We start from the raw sequence: 22819 nt of genomic DNA on the forward strand, positions 1-22819 counted from the left end.
ACATCATAGTAGCAGATGAGAAAGGAGCAATCAAAAGTGACAAGAATGTGACATTGCAGGAACATCCTCATTGGTGTCAAAATACCTTTCTATCCACCCAGTTCTAGTAGTCACCTTATTTGGTCAATTTTGTAAAAAAATAGATGCCCCATTGCCAGGAGTTCTTAATTAATGAGGGGGGCTCTTGGCAGGGAATCTGTGGGGTGCAGGGACTGATTTTTGTTGGTGCTGTAGCCCTTTTGCTGACAGCTGTCTTTTCCTGAAGCAACCATGGGTAGGCGTTGCACTTGCACAGTTGATACTGGGATTTCTACATTTGGGATTAAAGAAATCCATTGGTGTCTTAGGTAGCACAAAGTCATTACCAGGCCAGGAAGACCTTGTTTCTTTCAGGCTTTCTTAAAAGATGCCAGGCAGGCAAAAACAACAGCTGTTCCCTACAGGGCAAAACCTAAAATGCCAAATTGCTATTGCATTGTTTGCTTCAAAATTAAATTTTGTTTGACCTTGACCAGTTCTAGTCAACTTGGTGCTCTATGGACTAGGCAAAAAAAAAGGATGAACAGAATGTCTCTATGTGATGGATAATCAGGTGGCTTAAGAAGAGGTCAAGAGCAGTGAGCTACTTCAAATGCTACTCAAATAAAACAAGATTAGGTTTCATAAGCTACCCAAGAAAATCAGTCCCATTATTTTATGTAATAATGTATTGCTGTGCCCAGAGCTAACCTGTGGCTCCATAAAAGCACAAAGTATCTATTATTATTCACTGTACACAGTGCCTCATTCATAGTAGGTGCTCAATAAATATTTGTTAAATAATGAATAACTGTAGTTATTCATAATAACTAACGTAGTTAGTTCAGAGGTTTTCAACAGTCATGACTGCCCAATACCTCTCTTATCTGATACCAGATGCCTGAAAGGTCATAATTAGCTTCCTTCCCAGTCAAAATGCAAATACTTCTGAGAGAGAATTATTTTAAGCCTCCTTTGTCATTGACACCTCCGGTGTGAGTTAGTTCCTGGGACCCTTCCCAGACAGGCTTACAAAAGAAAAGCGAAGTACACAAAAGTCTAGGGGCAGGAAACACTCTGACTTCCCAGTGTTGCTTAGAGTAATCCAGGCTCACAGTGAGCCCAGTCAGGGTCCTGACCAGAGTGGCTACAGATGCTGAGAAGAGACCATTATTCCAGTTTTTCCCTCAAATCCCAGGAGGGCTGTGGGAATTCCAGAGAGGCCTCAGTGTGGTCAGTTAGGCCAGAAAACTGTGGTTCTTTGAGACTACTCAGAGGAGGAAGAGATGATGAACATAGCATATGCCTATTCCCAGTGGGCAGGTCTATGCAAACCCACACCTAAAGGCTAAGGAAGCTGAGAGGCCAAAGAAAGAGGCTGACAAATCCTGTTTCCCAGAAAGAAACACATACAACAGGGACTTATAAACAGAAGCCATGTCTTGGGTGGCCTCCAGGCAAGATGGTGGGTCTCCCTTACTATTCCCCCCAGACCCAGGGCTTATATAGGGAAGGAAAGTATAGGAAAATTGACCACTCAGGGAAAGGCAAGAATTTGCCTAAGGACAGGATTTATGAGTTAAGTACAAGTTTAGGTTGTTTCGACCTAAGGTAAATGCGTGAAAGTAGGAATCTCAGAGGTATTCCCAGAACTGGGGTTAATCTGAAGTCAACGTGGCAGACTAGCATCCAAGGTGGACTTGCTTTAGCCTGCACAGTGCCTCATGGGGAAGAGGGAGCCAAAAGGGTGAAAACATCTACCTCCAAAACAAGAGTGAAGAGGCTTCTTACACCTCCTGATCCTGGAAAGTTGTGGGGCTCCTCCTCCGTGGGAGCTGGCACAGCAGGGAGATGCCATGAGAGAAGCAGGAGGCAGAAGGAAGAGGTGAAGACAGGCCAGGATTCCCCGCTGGGTTCTCCTGTAAGTAATGACTCGGCCCTCCATGATGCAGTTTACATAGAAATTTGAGAAAAACACTCCAACTTAGGCAAATCCATAAAGCCAGTTATCACACTTATCAACTGCTTCTGTTTTAAAGAATGAATGAGTGGACCGAATTGCACTTTAACCAGCACTCAGAAACAAGATTCTAGAATGATTATATGGTTGGAACTAAAAGGATGAGTATTACCAAGAGGCAGACACTCATTCCCCTCCAAGAAAATAATGGTTCTTCAAACAATAAGATATCGGGGACTAGTCACTTATGTTTGACGATCTGAGAAAGCCACAGGAGGGGTGCTGGATGGTGCCGGGCACATCCCCATTGTGGCTGCACCTGGCCTCTTGGGAGTGACAGAAAGAGCCTTATTGACGACCCCTGGAAGCAGATGGGAAAGCACAAAAGGGCTGCTTTGCACTGCTTCTAATGCTGTGTCTCTATTCATGCTACCAGACACAAGGAAATACATAGTTTTAAGAGCTCTGTTTTCTTTGTGGTTTAAAAATGTTAATCATTCTCTTTTTATCCTCATTATAAAAGCACCACATATTTATTTTAGAAAACTTATCAGGTAAAAAAAAATTTTTTAATTTTTAAAAAGTAAAAATTATTTATAATCCCACTATCCAGGGATAATTAGTGTTAATATTTTGTAGCTTTTCTTCTGGATTTTTAGTGCCTTATATATGTTTTGTACTGTTTTAATTCTGGGTTGTTACAAAATTAGAATCTTACTATATCTAATTTTATATCCTCCTTTTGTGTAACATACTCTCATGAGCATGTCTTCATAAACAATCACAAGTTTGATCATGAAGACTATGTACTTTTGTCCTCTCCTGTTAACCCAACAACATCTGGAGCAGGACTAGTCTGTATAAAACAGAGGGGTAATAAGATTTCCTGGTGGAAGTGAAGGTGTCCTGGTAGAAAGCATTTCTTTCACAATATAAATCCAAGATTTGTATCACCCCATGGGCTCTTAACACTTAAAACAAATGAAAACTTTCAAATGAAAAATGAAGGAGCTGAGGCAGCTCCAAGAATTCATTAATGGTGACTCAGGGAAGGGATTGTAAAATTCAGAGGGAGGCATGAGATAAACCTCAGAAAAAGGATCATTCAGGGAAACCAGATAAAAATGTGTTTAGTAAAAAAATAGCTGAAGCTATTGCAGGATATTGGACTGGAATCTGAAAAAAGACACAAATTTGCAATCGGATCCAAGTTTCTGTTTAAATTGGGGCAAGGCTTGCAGTGAGTGAATCAAACCTACTAAGACAACTACTATGGCCCTCAAAGTCAATCAGTGCATAACCCCACAAGCAATGAAGAAGGCTCAGTGCATGGTCTCTAGGCCAGTCCTGCTTGCCAAGTTAGCAAGAAGGTTCCTCTAAATGTCAGACCCATGTAATTATGTACACGTACTCTCATGTATTCTCACTTCCAAGGATTCACCATTCCTAGTCAGAGCCAAATCTGCACTACTTAAGCCTAAATTGGGTCAGAATTCAGTGGCAAGCAAACATTAGTTATAAAACAGTCACTAATTTCCCCCTACAAGTGATTTAAAAGCCCATTCACAGTTTCAATAACATCATCCCAGAGTTATTCTAATCATCTAATGGACTATTTTTCTAATTTCATCTTCTCTCTCTTATGTATCTGAATCCAAGTCAAAATTGTTAACTTCAATAATTCTTTTAACATTATCACCATTCTCAAAAGCTTTGATGCCACAAAAACCTGTAAGTAGAATTAAAAGATTGAATCATGGGCTTGAAAATTTCCCAAGAGCATTGGTTCTCTTCTTCCACATATTTCTATCTTAGCTGCTAACCAGTTAAGCCAAGCCCCTTGGCATGGAACTATATGAAGAGCCATCAGAGTGGTCAAAGTATCAAAATGTTCATCACCTTTGACCATGCCAACTCTGGGAGTACATCCTAAGGAAATAATCCAAAACATGGAAAAAGTATATAGACAAATGGGTTAGTCAATCAATGTTTTTATCAATGAAATGTTGGCCACCACTTAATTATCTTGCAGTGGAAGACTAATTAAGAAAATTATATGCCATTGTCTTCATGGAATAGTATGAAGCCATGACAAACAACTTAAAGGGGTAGAAGAGTAGGCTTGGGAAATTAACAACGGACAACAAAAACCTTGAGAGCATATGCTCATCACAGGCAAGAAAGGTCTCCAGCTTCGCCATCTTTCACTTTTATGGCACATGGTGAGTGGAAGAAATGACTCAGAGCCCCTCGGAGTGGCGCCCTAGCAAAAGTGCACTCCCAAAGGGGAGGGCAAAACTTAGACGGCTCAGGATGTGCCCTGATAAGAACTCTTTCCTCCCCACCCCTGAATCCATTCCCAAACTACAAAAAGTAGGTTAGAAGCAATATCCAGCTCTCAAACCTTACCACAGGCAGAGGAAGAAAAGGGGTCTCAGACAAGGAGAGGGTGTCAACAGAGTTTTCACATATTAATACTATCAAAGCAAACACAAGGCTTAGAGCCCGCCCACCTCAGACACGGCCCCTGCACGCATTGGTTAAAGAGAGGCTTTTCAGTTTTTGCTTTTTGTTTTGAGGTGTCTTCATTATAAGTCGCCTGTCACACTCCCCAAGGGCATGAGCTCTGGTCCTGACCTTTTGGCGCCCCGAGAGCCCGCTGGCATTCAGAGGGAGGGAGGGAGAGGAGGAAGGGAAGACCCGAGGAGCTTCGGGCGAGAACGACACTTGGGCCCTCAGAGACCGTCTGACGGGGCTACAGAGCAGTGGCTTCCATTACCAGAACCGAAGACAGTCTCGGGATGGAAGAGGGCTGGAGGAACGAGCGGCCTCTGCGCCGGGCGGCGGGGCCGGGCAGGCGGGAAACCGCACCCGCGGGGCAGAAGGCCTCAGGGCAGGCTCGGATCTGTGCGGGCCTGGGGACGGAGAGGCGGCCACTGCCGCGGCCGCTCCCCTCCAGGCGACCGAGGCGCCGGCCCTTCTCCCAGCCCCGGTTCTTCCACTCTCCAGGCTCTCGGGGGTTTCCACGCTAGCGCCGCCACCACCTCCTACCCCCGTGGGCTTAGGAGAGCCGTCAGCATCGCTGGGCCTCAATTTTCTCATCTGCAGACAGGGATAGCACCTTGTGCATCGTTAGCAATGGCCAATGAGTTTGATACAAGCAAAGGGCACAGAAGAATGCATTGTCCCAAAACGAATGTTCCGGAAAAGTTAGCACTGTTAATATGCACTGCTGTGTCAGGGGCAGAGTCCCGACGACCCCTTCCCCAGCCGGGACGGCCGCTCCCGTCCCCCGCCGGCTCTCCTCGCCTCCACTCCCCAACCCGCACATCGACCGAGCTCCGTCCCGCCGCGCACGCCGCACTCGACCAGGCGCTCTCTGAGGGGGTGGCGGGGCTCCCGCAGGGCGCGAAACCGTGCGGCCAGGCGTCACCGGGAACAGCTACCACGGGTGTTCGCCACGTCTGGAGGCGCCTGAGCCCGCGCTTTCCTCAGCCCGGCCTTCCGGCGCTCGCCGCCGCCGCCACGAGGGGAATGGCCGCGGGCGATCCCGGGCGCGGGAAGGCGGCTTCTGGGAGGGTGCGCGAGCGTGGAGCCCGGCGATGGGGTGATCCGAGCGGCCCTGCTGGGCAAATGCGTGTCCCTCCCTGCCCCTCCTCGGCGTGGCGCGGAGGGCTCCGACCCCAGGCTCTGGGAGGGAGAGGCCCACGCAGTCAAGGAAGGGTCGCGCGCTGGGGACGCCAGGAAGTGCAGCGAGAGGCGAGACAAGGCTGAAGAGAGGAACCGGGAGCACCTTTGCCGAGAGCGGCTCGTTGGTCTAGGGGTATGATTCTCGCTTCGGGTGCGAGAGGTCCCGGGTTCAAATCCCGGACGAGCCCAGGCTTTTTCTCTCCTTCGCACACTTTCCGATTTTGAAAATTATTTTCTCAGGCATCCCTTTCAGAGACTACTCTGGCCCCAGGAGCTCGACTGTCGATCTCCTGAATTTTTGGAAGCAAGGAACCAGATGAGCTTAGTTAACACGACATATGACTACTGTATGTCCGAGTACATGGCATTGAAATTGCGTTGTACCATTGAAAACACAGGCGTCTAGTGCGGAATCCTGGGCACCCCCGCACGCCTTCTAAGTCAAACCGCGGGCGTCGTGGATGAGCAGGTCCCGGAGTAGGGGAATGAGCGTTCCCCCGGGGAGCGGGGCGCCTTCCTCATGCAGCAGAACCCCCCAGCCCGGCTGTCCCCGCGGACACGCGCCGGCGTGGGTGCGTTTAAACCACGCTCCAGGCGACGAGGAACACGCCCTAAACTCGCGCTCCGTCCGGGAAGAGGCAGGGGTGGGGACGACGTTTCTGCAGTACGGTTCTACATTGCTAGCAAACTTTTTACATTTCACGTTAGCCCTTTTAATGTTATTTGAATGTAAAATGTTCTCTAAATTCAAAAAGTCTCTGCGCTGCACTCTAAGTTGTATTAATATTTATTATATTTACTCGTGAATCGTGAATCCTGAAAATAACTCACTTCGAAGTTACGTTAAAGAAAAAGAAGGGCTCGTCCGGGATTTGAACCCGGGACCTCTCGCACCCTAAGCGAGAATCATACCCCTAGACCAACGAGCCGACGCACTTGGTCCCTTCCTGCCATTATAAAGGAATGTTGAGCTACTGAGTCCTGCGCCTCCAAGTGGCTGTTTCTATGTTGTTTTTATATCCTCCGGTTGTGTTTGCGTTCTGTGGATAGTTTTCAATTTTCTTTCTTTTCTGTTTTGCTTTTTGAAAATCAGTAACACAGAAGGAAGCAGCCGTTTCATTACCAGTGTAATATTGACCTCATTTCGAAAACCGTAATTCTTCTGTTCATATTCATAGCTAATAAACTGCAGTGAGTGTGCGGCAATGTCGCTGCGGCAGATTCCAGGCTCTCTCCCTTTTACTAAGTTCTGGGTGTCGCTTTCGTCCTCTTCCGCATTTTCAATAATGGCAAAAGTGGCTGTTTCTTGTCGGTATTTTTTTATTCCAGTGTTCAAAGCCCCACCTTTCTAGCCTTGTGAATTCCCGTCTGTGTGTTTTTACCCAAGCTGTTCTCTTCACCTGGAAAACCTATTTGCTTTTGGATAAATCCCAAACTCTGACCTTCCCAGAAAAGGATCCTTTCTTGCAGCGCAAGACACCTACACCAATACCAAATTCTACGGTATAATTGGCAACGGAGTTGTATAATTGCCGCCCAATTGTTCCAATATGTTTAATTAGATAAAGAAGGCATGGCTTCTTAATTATATTTTAAATACTTAGTATTGAGGCTTACCATAGCAAAGCTGGTGCTCAATGGATAGTTCTGAATAACCACAATTTGTCCCAAATTCCTTTACAATACAAATGTTGGTACTTTGACAAAATAGACTGCATGACTATCCTAAATAGACCCATTCATTTCATCTCGTATGTCATTCATGCATTCATTAGTTTATTCATTCCTTCATTGCTCATTCTTCAACAAACATTTATCAAGTATTAATACTACGTGCAATGAACTGCCAACTTTCTTCCCACGGTTTGACACCAGAAGATTATAGTTTTGGAGCTCTAACGTTGTCTCCCTCTTTCTTTTGTTTTATTTGAAACTGCTCTAACTTGACACTTCAGTTCTTCTTATGGCTCAAGGCAACAAGAATAAGAATACCCTTTAAACTCTCTGGGAGGCCGAGGCGGGCAGATTGCTCAAGGTCAGGAGTTCGAAACCAGCCTGAGCAAGAGCGAGACCCCCGTCTCTACTATAAATAGAAAGAAATTAATTGGCCAACTAATATATATAGAAAAAATTAGCCGGGCATGGTGGCGCATGCCTGTAGTCCCAGCTACTCAGGAGGCTGAGGCAGCAGGATTGCTTGAGCCCAGGAGTTTGAGGTTGCTGTGAGCTAGGCTGACACCATGGCACTCACTCTAGCCTGGGCAACAAAGCGAGACTCTTGTCTCAAAAAAAAAGAAAAGAAAAGAAGAAAGAAAGAAAGAAAGAATACCCTTTAAAATATTAATAAGTTCTAGATGCCAGGCCATCAAAACCGAACTGGAAAAAAATGTGCCCTGGACACCTAACATACTCTCCCCAAAATATAACTCATTAGGTAAAATGATGTAACCACTTCAGATTTCTGAAAGCCTCACTCTCAAATTAAAAGGTCTCTATGCTCTCCTTTCTCACTTGAAAGTACTGTAGCTATTATCATTTTAGGTTTGTGTTTTTTTCTCTTTTTTTGTTTTTTGGGTTTTGTTTCTTTGTTTTTACTTCTACTTCTCTCTAGTGATTGAAACTGAGTTTGTCTTTCACTCCGCAGACTAGGCACTAGCCTAGAGTATCTCATTTGCCCCTCACAACAATGATGCAGGAAGACTGATAGTAACAAAACTCAGAATATCAATTGCCTAATTTACAGTGGGAACGATCTCTATCTTGGTAGAAGGAATGCCTGTGACATCTGTCCAAGGCACTTCGTTCCTTAGAATTAGGTCCTTGTAAAGCAGACATAGTACATAGGTGGTTGCAAGGCACAGGGAGACAGAGAATCTTAAGGAAATTTTTATCCTGGCTACAGTAAATGAAGAAGCCTGGTGACATATCCTTCTCCTATAAGAATTAGCATCTCCCCAAGTACCCTATTACTCTTTTTCCACCCATTTAGTGTCCCTGTGCCCAGGGGAGGGAGGCACTAGAACTCTAATTTTCAGATTTTCAAAATTTTCCAGCAAAAATGCTTCTCCTGGATTAAGATATATTTTTCTGCAGAATTGTTAATGAAATTGATTTGACTTCAGGCAAGTCTTTCTGAGGGTGACCTGGGATTCATCTTTGACTGTATCTGATTGTTGTCCATTGAGTCAAAGTCTCAGTGTTCCTGGAATGTCTTGCTATCACCACCCACAGATCACAACATTCCAATTTTCCTCTGGCAACAGATCTTAAAGACAAGGATAGACAGGCTAGAAATTGAGACTCTTCTCTTGATTATACTTTCCAGCCAGTTTATACCCAGCCCTGTCATTCTTTTTCTGAAATCTCTCAAATCTTTGTCTTCCTCTTCACTCCCACTGCTAATACCTTACTTTGTGCTCTCTTCACTCTTGCCCTGTTTCAGTGGCTACTTTTTAAAAACACAAATCCAGATTTATCTCTCTCCACTGCCTATGGAATAAAGACAACTCAAGGTTCTTCAAAATATGACCACAGCCTACTTTTCTAGCATTCTCTCTTTCCCTTCTTTCCCTCACTCCCCTGAAGTTCCAAACTACACAAGATTTACCTGCTGGTTCTCACACCTGGTAGATGTTTTCCTGTTTCTCTAAGTTTGCCTTTTCTATTTCTCCCTGTTAAACTTCTATTCATTGTTTAAAATCCACCTCAAATGGTACATCTTCTGTGAATCTTCCCCAGATGCCTCTTGGGCCAGGGGTTTCTGGGAGAGTTTTATGTGTTTGGTGAGGTGTGTCACAATCAGCAGAGAAGCTTGTAACACTAAATGTGTCTGAGAACTACTGCCCCTGTTGGCTTTGGGCTTCTCCTTTATTCACTCTTTAAGTCTTTTAAAAAAATTTAATTTAGTACTTCTTTGTCTACATTGGTAGACTATCTATTGCTTGAAAGTCACAGTTCAACAAATGCATTCATTGGTGTCCTTTCCAACCTATGGCATTCCAGACACACTAAAGGATCTTGCTGACAGAAATAGGGCAAAATGGTTCTGGTATGCTGTTTTAGTCTTCTCTCACTAATGTCACAGTAATTTACTATGAGTTTGCTGTGCTACAAGGCTAGTAGGCTAAAACAGCAAAGCTACCAGGAAGGGTGTTGATAAGATTAACTTTAGTCAAAACCCTAAAGTGAGAGGTTGCCTTTTGGGTCCTCTAATCACACTCTTCCTCCTCTCTTGTCCTAATTGTCTAAAACTTGTTTCCCTCCCTCCCTGTATCAGCCGCCCACCTGAATCTCCCTTTTCTTTTTTCACACTCTTCTTTCTTGTGTGCGCGTCCCTCCATTTTTCCCTTTTGTAGGCTATTTTCATAAGGATCCTTCCAAATACTCTTTTGGTATTTATTGGGCAACCACTGTGTGGCAGACTGTTCTGGCACAAGGTAGCCAAGAGTTGAGCAGGGTCAGCTAAATGCACTTAGGAATCAGGGTGAGGAACTTACCCCCTCCCAATTTTTAGTGACAGAGAGAGGGAAACGTGGACATGCAAAAAGCAAAACAAACAAAAAGCACATTCATTTGTGTTCTAGGTAGTAAGAGAGAGTTCCAATTTCCCACCCCTTCTCAAGCCAAAATGGGGGTTTCTAAGAGGAAGTTAAGGCAAGATAGAGACTTCTTTTTTAAACTAGCAGATTTCTCAAATTGCAACCCATAACTTATCTAGTCCAGGCAAAGGACAGGCCCTGGGGACAGGACAAGGGGGACATGTGTCCACCTGGACAACTGAATCAGAAGTCTCTTCCCATCTGTCGAACTCCTCTTTTTTCCCTCTTTTTTTTTTTTTTTTTTTTTTTTTAAGGTAAATGAACTGCTTCTATTTCGTTAGGCGTGGCCGGGAGAAATCCAGAAGAGCTGAAACAGAGGCGCGGTCAGCACCCGGGAAAGACCAGTGGCGAGAAAGACAATGAAGAGGACTGTGGGGCTGACCCCGAGAGGCAGAGAAGGCGCAGGCGGGCGGACAGCCACGCAGGCAGGCAGAGGGCTCGGCCGCGACCGCCCCGGCCGGCGGGGACTCGGCCTCCAGCTCGGGGCTGAGGCGCTGGGGTGGGACCGAGAGGGCGGGGACCCACCCCAAGGCCGGTGATGGACACTCGGGCTATCCAATTGCGTTCCTCAGAGGGCGCTGGGCAGGCCAATGAGCGCGCGCCTGGGGCCGGCGCGGGGCGGAGGCTGGGCGGAGAGCTGGCGAGCCGCGGCTGGGGCCGGGAGTGGGGAGCGCGGCGTGGAGCTGCTGCCCGGCGCGGGGCTGCGAGCTCGGCGCCCTCTGCTCCGGACGAGCCAACCTCAGTGCGGACCGGGGCCCAGGGCGTGGCGGCGGCAGCGGCGGCTGCAGCGGGAGAACGATGGCAGCGCCCGCGGGAGCCGGGGCAGCGATTGCAGCCCCAGACCGCAGGCGCTGGCTGTGGTCGGTGCTGGCGGCGGCGCTCGGGCTCTGTGAGTGATGCGGGGCCGGGGCGGGGGCTCCCGGGGCCGGCACACGCCCCTCGCGGCGGTCGCGGGCCTGGCGCGCGGGGGGCGCCGAGGAGGGGAGGGGGCGCGGCCTGCGCGCCCTGGGGCCGAGGGCACCGGTGGGGAGGGCGGGCCCCAGCGACTGCCGGGGAGGCGCAGCGCCTTTCTTCTTCCTGGATCCCCGGCTGTGGAGGAGGAGGGGAGCTCCCTACCTTGCTCCCTGTCGGGGGCCGTCGGGGGCCGCGGCCCGGCGGGCGGCTGCGTTACGCCACGCAGCGTCCCCTGCCACTCCTCACGGTGACTCGCCCAGGCCCTCCCGGGATTCTGACTCAGGAGCCAGGGTTCTGGCGTCCTCCACCTTGGGGAGGTGGCGGAAGGTTGCAGGTTTTTCATATGTGGGGCCTTTGTTGGTTTGCTTCTCCGTTTTAAGCCTGTGTTTTGTTTTTACCTTCTTAGCTCTATTTCCAGTGCCCTCAAATCCATTTTTAACCCTAAGTGATAGAAGAGTCCTGAAATCTCATTTGCCTCGTCGCTGTGGTCTGCAGAGCACCAAGAAAAAAAAAAAATTGTTTCTTCTGGGTTAGAATGCAAAGAGCTAGGAATGCCAGTGAGATGACCAGGCTTAAAAGAATTTTATCAAATCCATAATAATTCCAGACATACCTACCGTAATTTTAACAAGACAGAACATTGAAAAGCATAATTTTCCTAACGAAAAAAAAAATCTCTTTTTTTCCCTCACGAAATTTCATGGCTCAAGCTTAAAGTAAACCTCAGGCTCTGTGTATGTGAATTGGTTGAGTTGTTTTATGAACATCTGAAGTGGTGTCTGCCACAGGACTTTTTTTGTGTGTTGTTCTTCAAAGCAAAGTACTTATTGGTGTCTCAGAATTGGTTAAGTATTGGTTATAAAGAGAGCCAGCTGCTCAGAAACCACATAGGTATTTTCATTTCTTTTTGTTTTCAAAATGTCAGTTGCATCACAGTATCTGAATCTGAATACCAGAGTTTACTCAGTAGTTTCTTTCATGGAAAAGTTCTGAATGTAATCTTCTGGAACCAGAGAAAATAGGTGAAGTTCTGTTGGATCACCAACTGTTCCATTTAACCAATGATTACAAGGGCTATAAAATATAAAGTAAAATCCTCCCACCCTCCAGAGGTTGACAGATGAAGGCATACTTTTGACATGTGACATAATCCATTCTGTATTAATGTCTCTTCTGAGAAAAAAAGTTCAAAAGATTTTTTTTTTGGTTGTAGGTGGTATTTGTGTTTAATCAAACAAGTAGGAAATAGCCTAAAACTAAGATTTATCTGCAATTTTGTGTGTTCAGACAGAATTATTATGCATGAAAAGTCATTCATTGCTATGGAGAACAAAAGAACTGAAAAACTAAATATTAATGAAAAGATCACCAGAGTAATAGCCACATATACCTTGGGCGTACTTTTTCAGTAATGAAGACAAAGGCTGATATGTGAAAGTCAGCCACTGAGTTTATTGGTTAATTTTAGAAAATTATTAAATGTTTCTTCTCGCCAAGTTGCCTTTTCCTGGTCATGGATACTGCACATAAGAATTTATGTTTTACAGAAAAGCATAAGTTTGATCCAGACAGTTATTTAGCAAACATTTACTAAGCACCTTATAAGTGTTAAGTGCTAAACTATTTTAGAAAGGATAGTCTTCATCCTCAAGTAATTTACAGTTCAATGGAAGAAACACAGTGTGATAAGTATTATAAGAAGTCTTTTTTCTTTCTTTTTTTTTTGAGTTGTGGTGTCACTGTGTTGCTCTGGCTAAACTCAAACTTTCAAACTCCTGGGCTCAAGCAATCCTTAGCTTCAGCCTCCCAAGCAGCTAAAACTGCAGGGGTAGAAACTTTTAAAAAATTTTTTAGAGACAGGATCTCGCTCTGTCACTCAGGCTGGAGTGCAGTGGTGCATGCAGTCGTAGCTCACTGTAACTTCAAACTCCTGGGCTCCAGCAATCCACTTGCCTCAGAGTAGCTCCTGGGCTCCAGCAATCCTCTTGCCTCCCAAGTAGCTAAGACTACAGGCACATGCCACCACAATTGGCCTAGGAGCCTTTTAATAAGGGTGTGCTGTGAGAGCTTGAAGAAGGGTCATCTCAGACCGAAGTTCACGATACTATAGGAAGGGATGTTTCAACTGAGTAGGCACTGGGGAAGGAAACAGTACATACAGAGCTGTGAATGAACCTGTTGGTAGTTCGGTGTGGTGGGAGGTTGAAGAGTATAAGGGAGACGGTGGGAGTTGAGGCAGGAGAGCCAGCCAGGGGCACCGATTACAAAGGACCTTGTCTGCCACACTTAAACCCAATGAAGGATTTCTCTGTCTTTTGAGATGTGAAGGGTGGGTTACAGTGGGGTGAGTCTGAAGCCAGAGAAACCAGAGGGCCATTGTAATACTCTAGGGGAGGATGATGAAGACCTGAAATAAAGCAGCGAGCTGTGAAGAGGGATATTCATAAGCTAGTTAGAAAATACATTTGATACCACTTTGTTGAGTTTATGTTAAAAAAAAAAGTAAATTTGATAGGGCTTGGAAACTGATTTGATGTGGGCTTGAAAGACAAGGTGTATATAATGATTCATAGGTTTGGGGCTTGGGAAGCTGGGTATATTTTTGGAAGGTGAGGCTTTTCACAGATAGGGGGATAGGAGCATTGCAGGAAAGAAGATGATGGAAGTACTTTTGGATATGTTGATATGCTGATGAGACATCCACCTGGAGATGGGCAGAAGACTGTTGGATAGATGATTCTGGAGGTGAGGAGAAAGTTCTGGTTGGAAATTCAGATTTGAGAGCGTTTATGTGCCTAATAGTTAAAGCTTGGATTGCTTGAATACAGTCATCAAGGGAAAATGTATTGAAGGACATAACAGAGGGCCAAGGACAGAGTTCTGAGGTATATGGAACCTGAGAAAGAGTCTCGCAGAGTAAGAGAAAAACCAAGAGAGAATGAACTTGGGTTTTTTTTTTGTTTTGTTTTAAAAGATGGGGCCTCACTCTGTCACCCATCATAGCTCACTAAAGACTTGAACTCCTGGGCTCAAGCGATCTTCCCACTTCAATCTCCTGGGTAACTGGAACTGCAGGTGTGCACCATCATGCCAGCTATTTTTTTACTTTTTGTAGAGATGGGGGTCTTGCTATGTTGCCCAGGCTGATCTCAGATTCCCACCTTGGCCTCTCAAAGTGCTGGGATTACAAGCCCGCCTGGCCAGAATGAAGTTTTAAGAAAGAGGAAATGGTTAATGTGGTCAGATAAAGAGAGATGTACTGAGGATTCACTGAATTTAGCAATCGAAAAATGTCTTTGGTAACCCTTAGGTAGGAATGAGCACACAGTATATGGAGAATAAATCTCACTAATTTCTACCTCCCATTTCAGTAAATGGCACCACCATAGATCTAATTGCTCATCCCAGAAACCTGGGGTCCATCCTTGATTCTTTCCTATCCTTCATCCCCCCACATCCAATCAATCAGTTCTCCCATCTCCAAAATGCATCTGGAATTGATCTTTTTTTGCTATCTCCACTCATAGCCTTTTACTCAAAGTCACTGTCATTTCTTGCCACCCAGACTGACCTTCCCCTTTTCTCCCTCTTGGTTATTTTTCATCCATTCTTCGTACACTACAAGAATGATTTTTGTTAAAATACAGAGGAGATCATGTTGCTTTCTTGTTTAAAGTCCTTAATGGCTTCCCATTACACTTGGAATGAAATCTGAACTTTTCCCCATGGCCTGCAAAACTCTTTGTGATCTGGTTTCTGCCAATCATTATGAGTTCAACTTGTGCCACTTGCCTCCTTGCTCATCATTTTCAAGCCACATTGCCATCTTTCTGCTCTTTGACACCCATCACCACTTCAGGTCCTTTGCACTTGCTGTTCTGGTATGCTCTTTCCCCAGAACTGCCCAGAAGGGCTGGCTCCTTTTCATCTCTAAGGCCTTGATGAGTCACTTCTTCATAAAGGCCTTCTCCTACCACCTTATCCCAGGGGAGTTCCCAGTTACTATTTGCTGGGCTTTTGTTTATATCCTTATTGTAATTTATAACTATTTGGTTTTTCTTCTCTTTTTTTCTCCGTCAGTATTTAGGACAGAGATAGCCATCTGTCTTGTTCATAGAAGTATCCCTAGGGCTTAGGATAGTGAGTATGATAGACGCTAATAAATATTTGTTAAATGGCAATGAGACATAGGCATGTCTTGACAATAATTTGTTAGCAGTTTGCAATATGTAGTTAATATTTAGCATGGCACATAGGTACTCATAAACATTCATTGAAAGGATTTTTTTCTAAGTATGATTTCATGCATTATCTGATTATTTTTCATTATCAGTTTTCTCAGCCTTTTATTTATTAACTAGTTGACATAGTCAGATGGAAACTTAATCTTTTAAAAATATATGTATATTCTACGACTTGTTTTTACCACAACTCAGGATATTCATTAGGCTCGATGCTGCCAAAAGAAGAAATAAAGAGAAATATTAAGTGAAAGACAGCTATAAGTGAAAGCACATAAAATGCAAATTCGTGTTTCACAAAGTCTTTATTCACTTATTCACCTAAATGAGCACCTATTGGGCACCAGGCACCATTATGTTATGTACCAGGATGCAGCACGGAGCCCACATTCTAGTGGGAGGTGACAGACTGGAAACACCTAGTCAAATAATACCAAAGGACAGTTTAAATTCCTGATAGTCACCACTTTTAAGAAAATATGATTTATCTACTATGAAAATTCGCAGTAATTTCTTAAAAATGGAGAGTCTTATTTGCATTACAAAATAGATATTTTTTAAACTTACAAAGGATATATTGTAGGAATTTTTGACACAGGATCTGGCTCTGTGCAGTGGCACAATCACCGATAACTTATTACAGACTTGAGCTCCTGGGGTCAAGTGATCCTCCTGCCTCAGTCTCCCAGAGTGCTAGAATTACAGGCATGGGACACAATGCCCAGCCCAGATTTCTTTAAAGGTTGATCTTCCTACTGAATTTTTAAAATGTAATGTAATTGGGAAAACATAGCTTTCCAGAAATATTGTTGCCTACCCTCCATCTAGTATATGCTATAGCTACTAAGTATTTCTCAAATTCCTTTCCATCCACACTGGAGACTAATTTAGTTTAGCCACAATCACATCTCTCCTGGATGATTAGAGCCTTCTAACTGGAGCCCAAGAGTGTTTTTATTTAAGTTGTATCTTTTATCTGAGAATTTGCATTCTTCATGTAGGACATGTATCTCACGTGTACCTCCAACTTGGAAAGATTTTAATCTTGCTCTCTGAGACCGCTGATGTCATTTCAAAAGGGAGAGTAAAATGGTTTGCTTTGGCATAGAATTAATTATAGATTAGTTTGGTCTTTAGGCTCCATCAAAGGGAATTTAATTATTAGAAGAACTAGAAGCATCTCCTGAGGTCTCAAGTATCATATGGCTCTGAGTTTTGATCTCTAAGGCTGGTGAGATATGAAGCCTTTATATATCTTGAATGATATTCCTTTTTTCCTTTTCCACTTTTACTTTGCCAAGTTGTTTGACATTAGCAATGCCCTAGAGTCCAGACCAAAGTCCTTGGAATTTTGTCTGCTTTAAGAAAGCAGAGGTCAGTAGACTTCCTGACCATAGTGTATAAATTGAGAAATTGTAATCATCCCTTGGGACCATTATATCTTTGCCCTTAAACCCCTTTATTTATTCATTATCTTTTTGAATGCATGTGGCTGCTGTAATTTTTTACTCACTTATACTTTTCCCTTGGTCCTGTTAGGCCTTCATGCAAGATGATTTTATTGATAAATTCTCCTTCAATAATTTTTTTGTTCTTCCAAATGCATAGTCTCTTTAGAAACTGTGATATTCTGTGATATCTCTGATCTATTGTCAGGGCATAGTGTGAATAGTTTCTAGCAATGATGATACATTATACCCAGTACTTAGGTTTAATTGATGGAAGTTAGAAATGCACTATGACTCTGCTGATCCTATGTATTACAATAAGATTGCCCCTAGAATGAAGTCCATTACTTAAGTTTTGTTAATATCATGCTGCAACCAACTAAACAAACTTTGATGAACTTGCAGTGAACATTCTCTATACTGGGACCTTGATATTATACTTTGGGATCTAAGGAGTTTATTATGTGCAATTTAAAATCATTTTAAAAGATGATTTTATCAAATTTAAGAAATGTGTTCTTGTCACCCAAACATTAGGGATGCATTTTGAAGTTATATAAATTTTACATAATTGTGTGCTTCCTCCAGAGAGTAACACTTGAAAAGATGAAGAGTTATAAGGTGCTATATTATTGACTTAGCTTCAGTGAGAACTAGCTGACCCTATGGCCAGACAATATCTTATTATAGTTACTCTTCAGCCATATCCTCGTTGTAATTGCATTGCTGAGGATTAGAAAACATAGGTAAAGGACTCAGGTTCCTACAAGAAAAATGTGAAAAATGCAAGTATTTGAAATCTCATAGATGGTTAAGGGGGGCAGAGAAGATAGAGAAGGAGTCTTCAGTTAGGGAGAAAATGTGACTTCTCTGTCTCCCTTCCTCTAGTTCTCTTCTGTTTCTTAACCCTTAGAAGTTTGGACATAAAACTACGTTCATGTTACACCTTTTGCTCTGCCCTTCGTTTACTGAGTGCTTACAATGTGCCAAGGCCTTGCTAAGCAGTTTATATACATTATCTCATTTACTCCTCACAACTCTGTGTGATAAATTATTAATTTTTATAGATGAGGAAACTAAGGTTCAGAGAGGTTGTATAATGTGCCTAAGATCACATGCTTAATATATGGTATAGTTGAGACTCAAACTCCAAAACATATTTATGACCACTCTGTTATATTACAGAATTTCTCCTTTGAAGTATAATCATTTTTTGAGAGGCTTCTGGAATGTCTGAAGTATTAATATTCACAGAGCAGCTTTTTAGCTGTCCTGGCATCCAATGCCCCCCTCGTTGTGGTGATGTTTGTGCCAAGATCCCTGATGCTGCACCCTCACCAACAGTGCAGGGTCTGTTTGTGCCACCCCGGTGCTCTGACTGCTCCTCAGGGATTTTTAATCGTGAGGTTCTTATACTTCTCACTCTTACACTTCTCCTTCTGTCTAGGACAGAAGCGTGAATCCATTTTGCTGAGTAGGTCTGATACCATAGTGGGCTCAGAATGGTTCCTTGCCTTCATCAAGAGGCCTTACGTGGGGACCAAGCCCCTGAGCCTTGACTTTCTTCCCTTGAGGCGAATCCTTCCCTGGAGGCTTGTGCAGGTCCTTCTGCAATTCGACTGCTGGCATGCTTGCCCTACAGGGTGTCCAGACAGGCTCAGGATGCCCAAACCACACACTCTTCTCCGGCGCCTTTTCCTGGCCCCTCCACCCCATCGGTGGAGGTTCTGTAGCCTTGCTGCCTTCTGTCTGCTGCAGGTAGGAGGTCCGGCACTTGTCTGTTATCCATTGGGAACTTTGAGTCTTTTTTTTTTTCTATATATATTAGCTGGACAATTAATTTCTTTCTATTTATAGTAGAGACGGGGTCTCGCACTTGCTCAGGCTGGTTTCGAACTCCTGACCTCGAGCAATCCGCCCATCTCGGCCTCCCAGAGTGCTAGGATTACAGGCGTGGGCCATCACGACAGGCCTGAGTCTTGATTATTTTCAGCTATTAGGAATTCAGTTCTTTTTTTTTTTTTTCCAGTGACTGCAAGTTTAGAAGAACCCCAGGGAGGCTTGCTGAACCATGTACACTAGAGAAATTAGTGAGTGGATGAATAACAAACGGACGTGATACTAATTTGTGTCAGTTTCAGTAATATGGATTTTGGACCAAAAAATGCCAAGAGGCAATTTCTCATACTTATTTCAAGCTATGGGGCCGTAGTCCCTTATCTGCAATTTCAAAGTCATAGCAATTTTGAAAATCAAAAGTTCTCTTAGGTTGGTTTGATAATTCTTTGCTTACAGAATTTAACCTGAACTAATGAGAGATTCTTTACAGTTGTGATGCCATTTGCCACTTCCACTCCACTGTCTGCTGTTCTTATTGTTTGCTATTGTCCCGTTTGCCTGTCTCTCAGGTGACTCAGGCAGAAACCTTGGGCATCATCCTAGAATCCTTCCTTTCCCTCACCCTGCTTGCCTGAGTTTAATCAGAGCCATGCCAATGTTTGCCTTCTATTTCTGAATCTACTCCCTCCTTTCCACTCTGCTAGGAAGTCTCAATCACTTTAAGTCCAGGTTACTGCAGCAACCTCCTAAATGTTCTCCCTAATGCTAGTCATAGTCCCTTCAGGTCTGCCCTCCCAACCGTTGCCAGAGGAATCTCTCCCATGGGCAGACTTAATTGTGTTCTCTTCTGCTAAGATCCTCCCTCCATCCCTCCCCATTATCTCTAGGATAGACTCGGGTTCTTAGCTCTACTCCTGCCTGCCCTCATTATCTGCCATCCCCTTCCCTGCACTTTATTGATTTTTTTTTTTTTTGCAACATTTCTACATGATATACTGTGTTATAACTCCTTGATTTGGGGTATCATATTTTCACTCACTCTCTCTATTTATTACCCTTCTCCCTATTTATTTGCCTGGCTAACCCATACTTAGCCTTCTTATCTCAGGCATAATCTTATCTGGCAAGGCCAAGTTACCTTGCCTCCAAGCTTCCTCTATCACTTCATCTAAAATTATCTTTTTATATGATTGTCTCACCAAATGCAGGAACTGTAATTTTTCAATACTTAACATAATGCCTGAAGCAGAGTAAATGTTAGAAGATATTAGATGAACGGTTGAACTGAACCCAAAGTGGGAATTACGAACATTAGAGCAAAGAGTGAGTGAAAATAGGTAAACAGGGCCTCCCAGAACCTGGGATCTTAAGATCGAGGAAGTAGTCAGTCTTCAACTTTGTAGTCCCAGACACTGGGTTTGACAGTGATATGGCCCAGGGGGAAGCTGTCAAATCAAGTTCTCAAGGGCATGACATCCAATCAGATCATTATATCAGCTTATTAACTTACAGTGAACTTGATAAAAATTCTGGGGGGCCGGTATGCTTAAGTGGACTGGGATGTTTTAGTACATTTTCTCCCTGTGCCAAGATAGATTATCCTCACAAGATTGCCCGGGGCTATGGGATCAGCTCCATGGATGTTTATTGAATGACTTCAGTGGCTCCAGTCATCAAACCACGATAGCCTAAGACACCGCTTTCACCACAGTAGGAATGTCACTGACGGGTGCATTGTACTGTAAGTCACCCTCTTCACTGGACAGTCTGCAACGTGCTGACCACTATACTTTAGGTTTAGAATACAGCCTAGAAACCTTGACTGGACTTTTCCTAGATTTTGAGAGTTTTCCTGGACACAGACCCTCTCATTTAGAGATTTTCTCTACAGAGGACCAATATTGTCCATTGAGTATTGAAATTTCTTGTTTCAAAATTCATTACCCACCTTTTTTGGTTTAACTAAACAATCAAGTCTATACCATATTTCAAGATGTTTAGTATACTAATGTTAAATTGAAAGAACATTGGATTTAGGAGTCAAGAGTATATAAAAATGAATACGAGGACAGCAAATACTAACAATGCAATGGCACAAAAATGTCCATATAACTACCTAGCCCATTATTTATCGATCTCCATTGCTCTAGTTTGTATTCTCCCTACTATTTACAGCTAGAAATATATTATTTTTTCTTTGTATGTTTGTTCTTTCTTGATTTCCCACTAGAGAGTAAGTCTCCATTGAAGCTCAGGAAAGTGACTGGGACATAGAAGGAATTCAGTGGGTGTTTGTTGAATGCATTTATTGGTGGTGTGCAGAGTTTGTTGAAGTTTTTTAATTGAAAGTTTTTAAGTAGAAGAGCTTATGAATTTTTAAAATAATAAAGCTTTCTAGAATTATTATTATTATTATTATTTTTTTCCATGAATGTAATAGACGTTATTGCTTTAGAATTATTATTTTTGAGACAGGATCTCACTCTGTTTCCCAGTCTGAGTGCAGTGGCGTCATCATAGCTCACTGCAACCACAAACTCTTGGGCTCAAGTAATCCTTCTTGCCTCAGCTGCCCAAGAAGCTGGTACTACAGGCGCATGCTACCACGCCCAACTAATTTTTTTTGAATTTTACTTTTGTAGAGACCAGGTCTCACTATGGTGCTCAGGCTAATCTTGAACTCCTGGCCTCAAATGATCCTCCCATCCTAGCTCTCCAAAGTGCTAGAATTACAGGTATGAGCCACCATGCTCAGCCACTTTCTAGAATTCTGAGGTATAGTTTACCCTATACAGATGTAGGAATTGAGCTCTGAAATTCTCTTTTGGTGCTGCCTTTCCATAAACATTAAACACAGCCATGACACCCAAAGAAGCCCCAGGGAGCCTGGTAAGCAGCCCTATACCTGGGAACACAGCCAGAGAAATAGTTTGTACCTCACTCTCAGAAAGTGTCTGGATTTGCCCCTGCATTGGTCATATCCCTGTTGACTGCAGTCACATGCAGGAAGTCTGGGCCCTCTGGGCATGTGCCATCTCTTGAATTGTTTCTTACTACTCTGAACATCTCCTACCCTACTTTGGCCTTTACTCCTAACTTTCTTATCTGCTTTGAACTTCATCATTACCAGAAAATGTACCAACTCCAAAATCTTATCCGGCTCTTCAAACACCGTCTCCTCTTACAGTTTCACTGCAAGGATTTCTGGAACTTATCAAGACTTCAGTTCCTCACCACTTTCTTATTTTCATTAGTCATTTCCTGGCTGCTCCCCTCTCCCTCTTTGGCCAGGAGTCCATAGTCCACTGTTGCAGTCATTCCTTTGAAAATACTCCTGCTTGCCTCACCCTTCTGCCCTTTTGTGGTGCTCACCTGGCCATCCCTCAACCCTGCAAGGACCCTACCATCTCTTTTTATCTCCTCAAGGATTTTTTTTTTTTGCTTTAATTATTGCCTTTCTCTTTGGATGATTCTTATTACAATACAAACGTGCTCCAGAATTTCTAATCTTAAAAAACCTTCTCTTGGTTCCACAGTCCCCTTTAGATACATTTCTGGGCTCCAGTTCTTAGCAAAATTTTTCAAAAATTGCCTGCACTCCTGTCTTTGTACGTACTCTTCCCTTCCCACTCTTTCTTCCATCCAGCCTTCCCATGCTGCCTCTGCCGCTGCATTGAAACCTCTCATGTCAGGATCACCAGAGGACTTCAGGTCGCCAAGTCCTGTTGGTCCTTCCCTATGGTCACCTTTTGTGACCTCTCAGCCATCCTCTCTTCTCTTGTGTTTACTGACACCCCATTCTTTGGTTTCCTTCCTCTCTCACAGTCTGTTCCCTTCCAGCCACCTTTGCAGAATCTTCTCTCCTTCCCTGACCTCTGCAGTTTGATGTCTCTCCAACTTAGGCCTGGCTCTCATCTTTGTCTACATTATTTTCAGATATAATGGCATCTTCTTCTGTGGTTTTAAATACCACCTATATGCTGGTAACTTCCAAAATTTATATACAATCCACACCTCTCTGAGCATCGGACCTGCATATCCATTTACCTATTTGACTCCATTTGGAGGTTT

The 22819-nt window shown here is 43.8% G+C and overlaps 1 protein-coding gene and 2 non-coding genes across 3 annotated transcripts in view; 2 read left to right on the top strand and 1 right to left on the bottom strand.

The window, feature by feature from the left end:
- The first annotated feature begins 5784 nt into the window (after nucleotides 1-5784).
- On the top strand, nucleotides 5785-5856 carry TRNAP-CGG (transfer RNA proline (anticodon CGG)). The gene has a single exon. It is a non-coding gene; the product is annotated as a tRNA-Pro (tRNA).
- A 669-nt stretch (nucleotides 5857-6525) lies between these two features.
- Nucleotides 6526-6597, bottom strand: TRNAP-AGG (transfer RNA proline (anticodon AGG)). The gene has a single exon. It is a non-coding gene; the product is annotated as a tRNA-Pro (tRNA).
- Nucleotides 6598-10892: 4295 nt separating this feature from the next.
- The window catches only part of MPZL1 (myelin protein zero like 1), a 61888-nt gene continuing 49961 nt past the window's right edge, over nucleotides 10893-22819 (top strand). The window contains exon 1 of the mRNA XM_012783871.3: nucleotides 10893-11155. Within this exon, the coding sequence (XP_012639325.1) occupies nucleotides 11065-11155 (91 nt within the window). The 5' untranslated portion in view covers nucleotides 10893-11064. The remainder of the gene's footprint in view (nucleotides 11156-22819) is intronic.

The sequence above is a fragment of the Microcebus murinus genome, chromosome 2, assembly GCF_040939455.1.
Source record: "Microcebus murinus isolate Inina chromosome 2, M.murinus_Inina_mat1.0, whole genome shotgun sequence".
In the NCBI taxonomy this organism is placed as follows: Eukaryota; Metazoa; Chordata; class Mammalia; order Primates; family Cheirogaleidae; genus Microcebus; species Microcebus murinus.